This window comes from Periophthalmus magnuspinnatus, chromosome 6, assembly GCF_009829125.3.
Source record: "Periophthalmus magnuspinnatus isolate fPerMag1 chromosome 6, fPerMag1.2.pri, whole genome shotgun sequence".
NCBI lineage: Eukaryota > Metazoa > Chordata > Actinopteri > Gobiiformes > Gobiidae > Periophthalmus > Periophthalmus magnuspinnatus.
In genome coordinates, this window is record NC_047131.1 from 21,664,748 (window position 1) to 21,676,798 (window position 12,051).

The following is a 12,051-nucleotide window of genomic DNA, read 5'->3' on the forward strand; positions in this document are numbered from 1 at the left end:
GGAAGCTAAAATCCATGAATATCTGTAACAGGTGTACTACTGGAGAGAGCAGAGTCTCCACAAACACAGCCACCACCACACAGAGAAGCAGGTCCTGACGTTCAGTGGGAACCACACTCACGGTAAACTGCCCGGTCTGCACCCCTTCAGCCTGTATGCCCTCCACATCCGCGCATTCAATGGGAAAGGAGAGGGTCCACCCAGCGTCGTCAAGCAGTTTGAGACCCCTGAAGGAGGTACTAGCATCACACTTATTGTTTTGGGTATGTTTGTAGGTTTGCACAAGTTTGTTAAGGTACGTAAGTCTGGTACAAATAGCTGGAAATGACTTAACTGGTATGGGCAGATAGTTACAATGGTGCTCAAAAAATATTTTCATTGTTTTGGTACTTAATTTAAAAAGAAACTGTAGTTTGTGCATCTCTGCTCAATTATTTCTGCACATTAAACATGCATACATTTAAAAAGTAAATAAATGTCATTTTTCTCATGTCTTTTTAAACAAATAATGTATAGTAATCAATTAACAGTTGCTGGGTGTTTGTTTTTCTTTTTTTCTAGTTCCTGATGCACCTTCTTCTCTTGTCGTCACCGATTCTAACGTAGACTCTCTGACCCTTGAGTGGAGTCCTCCTCACGGCCGCAATGGGCACATCACAGGCTACACTCTCAAGTATCAACCTGGTAAGGCTTTTGAGCAGAACAATTTTTATTGCAGTTACGTTATATAGGACATGAAATCACACATACACTCTCCTTATTAGTGTCTAGTATACCATTTAGTTCTAATAAAGTTCAAATTAATCCAGTCATTTAATAGCATTTATCAAGCATATTCTAATTTTGAACACACTTTAACAAACCAACGTTGTCACTTTTTCCATTCTCATCCACACCTGTATCATTTACTTTAACTTTTCCATGCAAAAACATCTAAACTCTATTCAACATCTTCAAACCTTTTATTTATCTGACCTTATAACCCCCCAACTCCACCCCCCACTTGCCCCCATCCCGTTCATACCTGTCTTCCTCCATTTCACCCATCCTACTATCACCATAGTCAATAACACCCAGCTGGGCCCGCTGGAGGAGCTGGCCTTACCTGCCAATGAGACCTCCGTCACTTTGCTCAACCTCAAGTACAGCACGCGCTACAAGTTTTATTTGAATGCAAAAACAATGGTGGGAGCAGGCCCTGCCATCTCTCAGGAAGCAGTCACCATCATGGATGAAGGTAAGATGTCAAAAGTCAAAAGATTTTGTGAATATTTTATATTTGAATCTTTAATTAAATCTACAAAGCAACGTTTATGCTATATGTCACAGCTAATTGATTCCTTATTGTCAGTACTGTGCAAAAGGTTTTTGTGGTGAAAACCCACAGACTGGGAACTTTCTTTGTCATAGCAAAACTAGTGCATTGACAAGTGTCTGTGGTCTCCCAGTACTTCTAATAGATTGCTTGCATTTAAAAAAGTATATATTTTATAGATGCACCTCTCCTTATATATAGTCTGTACTGCTGTAAACCTTTCCACATTGTTGATAATTTTATTCCTAAGTGTAAACATTTATACCATGAGTGTGATCCTTTTGCACTGATCCACTAAAGTGTTTGCTGTCCTGTATTGATTCTGTCTAAAATATGCCCTCTCTCTTTATTTTTCTATCAATCTCCTTTCACAAGCTTTACTATCTCAGCTTGACTTACATTTGGGGACAGGTACCAGTCTTTTTACAACGCTGCATGTTTGTCAGCACTCCATAAACGGTCCATAACTCTGTGTGTACATTATTCATTTTGAAACAATTTCCCTGTCGCCTCTGACATATTGAGTAGCCTTCTGCTGAGCTCAGAGCCTTGCAAAGTTCAAAGCCCCATAGATAAAGATGCTGTGTGACATGTGCCTCTTTAATGTTTGCTGATAAAACTGGATGACTTCTCAAAGTGCTCAGCTGCGTTTCTTTTGCCTTTGGTGGTTGTGATCCGTTTTGCATTTGTTAATATATATTTATATTTTTGTCATGGTGGCTGCTGATCTGCGGCTCAGAGAGGATCTGCATGGCATGCCAATGAACTGTGTTGCACTGTGTAAATTGACTTTGTGCGTCTTGTGTGTGCCGCGGTCTTCACCCATTTTCATGTTGTTTACAGGGAACACCCAAACCTCTCATCCCAATGCACAACCGTATCCACGCCAACCAACCCACCAGGGTACTGATTATGCTGGGTTTGGTAGTTATCTAGACATACTGATCAGGCATAACATTAAGATCACTGACAGGTGAAGTAGTATTTAATGCAGTTTAAATTGGATCTTGCAAGTGAATATTTTGTCCTAAAAGTTGTTCAGATGCAAGCTGGGGAAATTGACATGTGCAAAATTGTAATGGCAACATGTGGAGTGTTCATTCATGGACTGCAATAGGCCAGGGTCTAGTGGTGGTATTAAGGAATAGTGATGAAATGTTCTTGTGGCCATACCTGCTTGTCAAACTCCAATCTAGTCAAACCTTGGAAGCTAAGCCAGGCCATACCCGGTTACTGCTTGGATGGGAGACTGCTTGGAATACCAGGTGCCTAAGTAGAACAGCAGTGGCTCTGGTGGAAACTGTTGTTGTGTCCTTAGGCAAGACACAGGTTGCCTAGTATGAATGTGGTGTGTGCAGGAGTGTTGGTGTTTAGAGAAGCCGTGCTTCTGTTGGTCTAACAGGGTAGCTGGACCAAAAAATAATAGCTTACCACCACCAAGTATGGAGTACCTGAATAATGCAATATAAAGTGCTTTGGTTGTCTTGAAAGGCACAATACACTGCCTTACAAATTATGCAAATTGTCAATTTTAATGACAGTCATCATAATTTTCAAGTCAACCTTTAGAGTACAATCTGAATGTTACTGAACAAACCTCCCAATGATAACAATATTTTTTTCAGAAATAAAAACTTAAAATGTACGGTTACAAATTATTATGCACAGCAGAGTTTCAAACCATGTTATTGTTGTAAAGAACTGAAAATGGTCATTTGTTTATTTTTCAATTAGAAGCATTTGCATATTACTGAAATCAAAAGCTATTTAAATGAAAACATCCTAACATGTCAAGTTACATTTTAACATAGGACCTTATTTGATAGGAGCTTTACAATTCTTGCATCCATTGAACTTGTGAGTTTGTGGAGAGTTTCTGCTTGAATTTCTTTGCAGGATGTCAGAATAGGCTCCTAGAGCTGTTGTTTGGATGTGAAGTGCCTCCCGCCCTCATTGATCTTTCACTTGAGGATGCTCCAAAGGTTCTCAATAGGGTTGAGGTCAGGGGAGGATGAGGGCCACACCGTGTGTGTGCTCTGAATCGGCTACAAATCTCTTAATAGTACGATGATCATGCTTAAGTGTTTGTGAAATATCTAAGGATTTCATACCTTGTCCAAGGTATTCAACTATTTCATGCTTTTCGACACTAGAGAGACCCGTTTTCTTCCCCATATTGCTTGAAAATGGTGGTCTGCTTAAAAATGTGCAACATCCTTCTAAAGTAGTTTTTCCTTTAATTGGACTTAACTGGCAAACTAATTGTCACAGGTGTCTGAGATTGATTTCACCGATCCAGAGAGCCCTGAGACACAATACCGTCCATGAGTTTCACTGGAAAACAAAAAAATGTACCTTTATGACACTTAAACACAATTTGCATAATCATTTGAAATGCGATGTACAAATCATACATCATTATTGTTGCATTATTAGTGCATTCCAATGTATTCGAAAGTGAAAATAATGTTATGTCTGATCATTGTCTTGCATGTAATGTATTCATAAAATCAACCAATCATACCATATTCTCGTTTGACCAGCAGAGCAATCATTCTGGCTGTTTTTTTTTTTTTTTTCCTTGTGCATAGCGCCCCCTGTGAGCGAGGATTTTGGGAATGTTAGCTCGACGGTTGTGGATGATGGGGTCCTGATCAGTTGGGAGTACTCGGGCCCGGAGAAAGACCTATATGTAGAATACAAAATGAAAGACAGTAAGCACCCTGTACTTCTTCTGAACTGCTGCACATAGGTGACAAAAGACCCCTATGTTACTCCATAATTGTCCCATGCAGGTGAATAGAAATATTGGCAGTCATGGTGGTTACTTGCTGGTTCTTGCCAACATGGACCCAGATGTGATAAACCAGAGAGGCTGTGATTGCATTGCTAATTAGAGTTCTGCTGTTGATGAGAGATGCATCCAAATTTCCCAGGGAAGTCTCTCTCAAAGTCAAACTGTAGATAAGCATTGCGCAGAGTAGCACAAACATTCCCATTATGCCAATTAATTTTGACTGAAGAGCTCTGTCTTGTTTTTATCCACCTGCAGAGGAGATGAAACATTGTGTTGTGGTAGTATGGCTCTCTCACACCTACTGTTTAATTAATTAATTTAGGAAATCAAAGGCTGTTATGAATTAGAGCTCATGCTAATATAACAGTCTCATTAGTGAGTCCCCTTTATCTCCTTTTACCTCACATAGATTAGACACCACCTATTATTAGATATTCACTCACATGTCAATAAATTACATTAAAACCACTGTAATATTTAGCTATTTTATGTTCAGCTCTACCTAAATATTTGATTTTGATATCCCTGTAGGCTACCAAATGTAAAGTGTGTGTGACAGGTTTTCATGTTTTTCTAATTAAGTCAAAATACAGAAAAATAGCACTGAGTTCTAATAGTGAATACCTCTATGCTGTTAACACCAAAAATTTCATCCAAAAAGAAAGGAAGACATTTTTCTGTCAACTTCAGCTGTTATTTAAGAACATAAAGTGCTAAAATAAATTTGCATTAGTTTAGTTACAACTTTTGGCCCTTGTTAACATTATGGTTGCTAGGTTACATTTATGAAATTACCTGTTCATATTTCATCTGTTGCCACTGCAAGTGTCCAACCAGTAAGAAAAAAACAAAACAAAAACTTCACCAAATAAAGTATTAGTATTACCAGTATTATGTTGTTATGTGTTAGTGAAAGTAGTTTAACCTGTCATATTCACTTGAAAACAATGTGAACGATATGATGATCCCTGACTCGTAAACCTAAAATAGTCCCTGACTGCACCTCTCTCTATGACCATGCTCCTCTGCAGCCCAAGGTGAGGAGTGGCGCAGAGAGCTGGTGAATGGCTCTCAGAACTTTGTGGTGAGGGGCTTAAAAGCTGGGGTCTCCTACTGGGTGCGTTTGGTGGCCAGCAGCGTGCCAGACCTGCCCCCTCAGCACTCCCAGGAGCTCTTGGTCTCCGTGCCAGGTGAGGCCCGGCCCAGAACAAACCACATAATGTGTTGGCTGTAGACCATGTTGATGAGTTGGGTGTAACAGTGTTGTTGTTGTTGTTGTTGTTGTTGTTGTTGTTGTTTTGTTGTAAGAGAGGCATGCACTGTAGTGAAAGCATGGGTAGAAGTAGGCGTCACTTTCAATTAGTACTCTCAAGAATATAAACAACATAGTACTTCTATCTAATAACATGATTTCTGCATAACTACCATGCTAACACACATTACAGTATATTCCTTGGCTTTGTGTGAGTGTGTGTTTAAGGGCAGCACAATTTTAGAGGGCATTTGTCCATTTTCTCATCAAAATTTGGTATTCAAAATTCACAAATGAAATAATTTGGGCAATTCCAGCCACAATTAGTAGTTCAAATCAAGAGTGAATGAGACTTTTGTCACGATGCAGTTTCGTTTAATAATTGATTTCCTGCTGATTTCTTCAAACTCGAGATATTTTGTGCAGTCCTTTTAAGTGTTTCTTTTTGGAGGAAAATTTTTTACATTTTGTCTTGTACTTTCTTCATGTTTTAACTGTTCTTTCTGAAATTTAACTCCAACCACTTTCTTTTCTAACTGTGCAAAGTTGATCCACTCATGTAACAGTGAAATTGTACTAAAACTGAAAAACATATTCTTTTCTGTGTTTTTGTTGTAATTGACTGCCTGTTCTCAAATAATTTTTCCCGTCTCCAGCGGTGGTGAGTCGACAGGTGGATATTGCCACTCAGGGCTGGTTCATCGGTCTCATGTGTGCCATCGCCCTCCTCATTCTGATCCTGCTCATTATCTGCTTCATCCAGAGGAATAAAGGAGGCAAATACCCGGGTGAGCAGCTGCACACACCCACACGTTTGAGTTTTGTTATTGTTTTGTATGCTCCCAGTTTCTGATATACACATTAGCCAAGGGTCTCTGTGCTATGTTATTGATTGGTCTACTCTGCTATAAGTCAGATACCACATAGTTTGTAGACATGAGAATAGAACTAGCTTGCTCACAACGTTGCAAGGGAATTCTGTAACTTTTCTGAAGAAGGATCTGCCAGTTGCCTGTGATATTAGATGTTATGGCTTTGCCTGTAATTTTCCACAGCATACATGTATTCCTTTTAAAGGTATTTTAATGTGTAAAAACAAACAAACAAAAAAACAAACTTGAAAATTTATGCTTTCTCGGTGTAAGTGGGGTCATCTCGCCACTGACCTGTAATTTGATCTGCTTGCCTCTATGGATATAATTTTTTTTCTTTCGATATTTCCTGGCAAAACAATCACATCTCCTTAGAGACAAGTGTAGCTTTAAGGAAAATTAAACAATGTTTTCTAACCAAGCCATGTATTGTAGTCCATGTAGAAAATCAATTGGGGTTTGTCAGTATTTTAAACCAGTTAAACAATCTCTTTGCTGTCTTGTTAATATTGTAGTATGTAGTATGTGTGTGTGTGTGCGCGTGTGTGTATATATATAATTATATATATTATAATTTGTTTCCCTGCCACATTCTGTCATCAGTGAAAGAAAAGGAGGATGCACACACAGACCCAGAGTTCCAGCCCATGAAAGAAGAGGACTGTACTTTTGGTGAATACAGGTGAGACAAACAGCTGTTGCCTCTGGAGCCCCCAGAGCCCAATGACCTTTGAACTGCTGGGACATGTCGGCCGTCTTGTTTTCAAACTTAAACAACAACAACTTAAACAACAACATCTACTGACCCAAGACCCTCGTTATGGAAATATAAACCACATCTGAACTTTTAGCCGCGTTAAAAGCACAAGATTCTGTTCTGGATCGTCCTGGATGGCACAAGTTTTGTAAGAAACGGGTTGCTCGTAATTACATTGTGGTGTCATTTGAGAAGCAGGATTTTTCCAATTTTGATGGATGTATGGGTTTTGCCTTTAACAATGTTCAGGACAGTATATAAGCTATCCCATTTGCAACATGCTTATACCTATTTTCTGCATTCCAGCTGTAAGAAAGCTCTCCATTCGCATCTAGTAACAATTTAACTGCCTTGTGATCATAACAGTTTAATGAACCATTCCTGCTAACTATGTGAGGCCCACCTATGCTTGCTGATAGCATCCTCCTTGTAGGCTGCTGCTTCGCACACAAATGAGTAAGCACTTTACCTGTGTAGAACTAGCATTTTTGAATATTGTTTTATAAGTCAATTTATAAGATGTTATTGCTTTTATATTTGTATTAATTTTGTATTATCTACATAAATCTGTTTTATTAATATTTTAATGATGGATACATATCGAAATATATAGTGTGATATGCATGGTTTGAACTTTGCTTTAGGCAATAATGTGTTTAATGGAAACTGCTGCTGGATGCTTGTGTCTCTATAAAGAACCTTTCAGCATGTTTTAAGAAAGCAATCATTACTGAGTGCAGGATATGTTTTTCATCCATTGCAGCCATAATAAGGTGTTTATATAGTGGCCCAATGCATCTCCATTTAAATCTTTACAGAAAGCAGACACTTTATCACAAGGCCAACTGTACAAATAATATAGTGCCTTTGTGAAGTTCCAATACTGTATGCCACTACACAAAACTCAGAATCATACAGTAGGGACATACTATTCTACTGTAGCTTTAAGTGTATTGTCCCTAAATGAAGTTGATAATCCACTTCACTGTATACAGAGTGCACTCCTCAGAGTGAGTGTGGGAGCCAGGCGTTCTCAGGAAAGGTAAGGGTTTGGAGGAGGAGTGAAGTCGCGCCCAGTCACTGTGGAGAAAACATGTGGTCCCACTGCCTTCATTGTGTACATGCTTTTATAGTGATTTATACATTTTCAGATAAGCCCATAATATTTGTATCTTGGCCACGACTAACTTGAAAACCTTTTAGTAGTACTATTTTAATTACCGGTATTACATTTCGGGTACTTATACAGTATCAAAATTGGTCACTTTCTCATTGCTTTTTGGCACTACCCTTTGTCTAAGATATGAATTATTTTGGGTCTTACTGTCTATGCACACATTTACATTCTGAAGGCTTTGTGGTCCTTTATCATTGGTGTTCAACTCATGTTTGTTCAGCATTAATTCAAAGGAGTATTTGCAGATCTCTTGTGCATTTTGCCAGTGTGTAATTACAACCATGCTTGCTTTGGTGGCTATGTTGCTTTTCAAGTTAACTTCACACCATTGCCTTGGATTTTCAGTTCTTCATTACCGTTTGGACATATAGGCGCTGTATCACTTCATACTTGGTTTCAGGGGGAATTTGAAAAGGGTCTGTTGCTTGAGATTTATTCCCCTTTTGCTTGATTGAAACCAACAAATCATTCAACACTTTTCAACATGGGGCATTATGAATTTAATCTTGAATCTTTACTAAAAAAGTTTCCACGTCCTACTGTTGTATTGGTAGGCTGTGGTAAACCTGTCTAATGCTCCATCTACAAAAGTGCTCACTAATGTTATGTATTTGCATCTGTCACACCATCTCACCTGTAACGCCTGCATGTGGTTTTCTCCTCCAGTGACAATGAGGACCATAAACCGCTAAAGGGGAGCCGCTCACCTTCTAACGGGACAGTTAAGAGAGAAGACAGTGATGACAGTTTAGTAGACTACGGGGAAGGAGGAGACGGGCAGTTCAACGAGGACGGCTCCTTTATCGGACAGTATAGTGGAAAGAGCGGCAGCAGGGACAATCCTGAGGGCCCCGAGAGTTCAGAGGCACCCTCCCCTGTTAAGGCCATGAACTCATTGAACTCTTTTGTGTAGTAGACTATGCTCTACAAACATGTTTCTAGTGGACTCTGCACTGACTGATCAGGCTCACTGTCCCACAGCTGTCTGTTTTTGCATGCACGCCATCAGTGCCACACTTAAGTTTTTGCATAATTTAGGTAAAATGATTTGGAAAAAAAAAGTAGGTCTAATGATGCATGGATTATTTGATGCCACCTGAATTCAATATCAAATAATGAATCTAAACTTTCACCTACTTTCACAATCTATGGACTATGCAGTGCTTGTCTGAACTATATTTGTTTTGATTACAGAAAAAAAATCATTATACTATGTTTGAGTAGTAATCAGAGTGTAACATGTATATCCCCATGTATTTCACACTTGTACAGGCCTGTATATTTAATAATGTTTGTTAGTATAAGTACATGACGACGCTGATCATGTACAGTGTAAATATATTTAAATGCATATATATAAATATATGAACTGCGTGACCAAGCGGAGCAGAACTCACCGCACCCCACAAGGGATCACTTCTTCACACCTCCATCTTTCTTCACTGTGCTAGATTTGAGCGCGATTCTCATTGTTTTGACCTTGCTTTTGACCCGTCAGGCTCGAAGGAAGGCGGGTTCGGTAACACTGAGGTGGGACTGCAGGTCTCGATTCGCCCTCTGCAGGTAGTGCCTTTTTCTGGACATTCAATGGGGAACAGTGGTTGGGACTGTGTATTGAGCTCATGTGACAATATACTCACATCCCCAAAGTTTAAAATTGAGCTGGAGAACAGGTCTGAATTCTATGGTGGAATTTGCTGATAGGTTTATAGTTTTTTTTTCTTCTTATGTTTATTGTCTATGTAATAATTGGGCCTATCCTCATGAAACAAAAAATGACACAAAGTTCAACGTCTTCTGTGAATTTACATAAACAGAAGTGGAATCATTTTTCCACCATGGTTTTGAAGGCGGCAAAGTTTTTTTAAACTCCGAAGACGTGATTGATATGACTTTAAGCCATAATATTAATATGTCAAATTGGTGGAGCAGATTCTGAATAAATAATGATAAGGTTCAACATCTGTGGATCTTTAAGTTTGGATACTTCTTCTTCTTCAAAAAAAAAAAATTACAGTAAATCTCCCATAGTTATATTGGTCCCTGCCCTCCAGCCAATTGTAAGAGGAATTATTCATATACTCCTCATCTCTCTCCATCTCGCTGCCTTCAGAACTTGACTTAGACCTAAGAGTTCAGCTGTGTGGTGCATTTTGAATCTTCACTTAAAATATGGTCTGCGATTGTACTATTGCAGTGAATGTACTGTATGTTTGTCTGCTCCTGGTACTTTTTTTTTTTTTTACCTAACAAAGCTTGAGAGCCTTTGGTTGGAATCAAGATTTATTTAATCTTAACTTGCATCAAGTTCTTTTTGGTTGAAAATGTGTAAATATCTAATGATTGTACAGGGAGGAGGCTGTTATTGTGCATGTCATGGTTTAACTTGTGCATAGAACTGTATTAAATAGACTACTTTTAGAGGATATATATTATTTTTGATTGCCTGTGCACATAGACGGTGTATTGTAATTTTATGACCATATTTGGATTTGCTTGTCGCAGCTTCTTTGTTTTGATATATTTCAACATGATATAATGTAATAATATTGGTTTGAATTGGTTTTACAACAGTCCTGGTTTACTGCCAAAAGCAATTGTGACAGTATTGCCAATGGTTTTGTATTTATGAATTATATTTGTACTAACAGATATTTTTAAGTTTCTATTTTAAGTTTCACTTTTTAGAGCAGAGCATCCAAATGTCAAGCATCTGGAAATAAAGTGAATGATCAACATCTGTTTTGATTTGTTTCTCTGACTGTTAAACTAAAAACGTTTGACAATATTTTTAAGTACAACCTGCTATTCAATTTCAAAGTGTCATCACCAATAGATAAATATAGGTCTCGGGGCTTTTCTAAACATGATAAGACGGAGAAACTAACAGGAAAATGGCACTAAATACCTCTCAGTACCACATGAAACTGGCACAAAGTTTGACATCCCCTCAGTCCAAGTAAGTTGATGAAAGTTGTTGAAAGGACTTTAAACCATAGGATAAATATGGCAAGTTTGAGGAGCCAAATCCAACCAAATAATATGGTTCAACATTTGTGGATTATAAATTTTGATATTTCTTTCAAAAATTGTTCTACTCTGCCCCTGTTCTGCAGCTGACATGATGACATCCACAAATTCTCGAGCATGAACACAGCCTATTAAAATGAAAGATTTGCCCGGAGATTCAACTGTAGAAATATATCCTCACCATGTTTCCTTGTTACATCATTACGAACAGTCTTGTGAAGGCAGCCCGCACACCTGCCTCTCTTGTCTACATCAGTACAGGAGGAAGCACAACAGTTGGTCTGCAGTCTATGGGTCTCACTTGTGGCATTTCCCTCTCCATTACAGTCACGTTGTCAGGGCGTAGGACACGAGCTGCTCACCATCTGGTTTATTATCACACAGCTATGGTGTCAGGGAGTAGGTTTCTGCTCGTAGAAATACATGGATCTGTCACAACATTACAACCACCTGCATGAGGTGTTGCCACTTATCTATGTAGCCTAATTCACACACAAAATTTACAATGTACACACAAAAAAGGAGCTAGTAATTATGAAGAGGCTCAGATATTTTGCTTATCTGCCTTTTTGATATACAACCAAGCCATACATTATAGCGTCCCATTACAAACAGGAGAGAAACCAGACAAAACTCATACTAGGTTTATTTTTGCAGTAGCCCCATTTTATAACATAACATAAATTATCAGCGTTTTAAATTTGACTGACTTTTGGCTTGGTTTTAGTGTGTAGTAAATGCACTTTCAGTCACTTGACCAGAAGTAGCATAAAGTTAATCTGACGTTCAGTTAGTTTATAAATCACCCCATTGCTTGGATCAGACAGCTTTTCCCCCTTGTCTCTACTGCC

General features: G+C 38.6%; 1 protein-coding gene across 12 annotated transcripts in view; it reads left to right on the forward strand.

The window, feature by feature from the left end:
• LOC117372778 (neuronal cell adhesion molecule-like) overlaps window positions 1–10,163 on the forward strand; it is a 64,206-nt gene extending 54,043 nt beyond the window's left edge. For 4 of the 12 annotated variants that reach the window (XM_033968627.2, XM_033968629.2, XM_055222353.1 and 1 more), the window contains 10 exons: window positions 32–236; window positions 562–684; window positions 1,064–1,237; window positions 1,691–1,726; window positions 2,159–2,218; window positions 3,907–4,029; window positions 5,144–5,302; window positions 6,021–6,152; window positions 6,840–6,918; window positions 8,837–10,163. In XM_033968627.2, coding sequence (XP_033824518.1) covers window positions 32–236; window positions 562–684; window positions 1,064–1,237; window positions 1,691–1,726; window positions 2,159–2,218; window positions 3,907–4,029; window positions 5,144–5,302; window positions 6,021–6,152; window positions 6,840–6,918; window positions 8,837–9,083 — 1,338 coding nt within the window. In that variant the 3' untranslated portion in view covers window positions 9,084–10,163. The remainder of the gene's footprint in view (window positions 1–31; window positions 237–561; window positions 685–1,063; window positions 1,238–1,690; window positions 1,727–2,158; window positions 2,219–3,906; window positions 4,030–5,143; window positions 5,303–6,020; window positions 6,153–6,839; window positions 6,919–8,836) is intronic. The other 8 variants (XM_055222357.1, XM_055222356.1, XM_055222358.1 and 5 more) reach the window with 5 other exon arrangements.
• The last annotated feature ends 1,888 nt before the right edge of the window (window positions 10,164–12,051 follow it).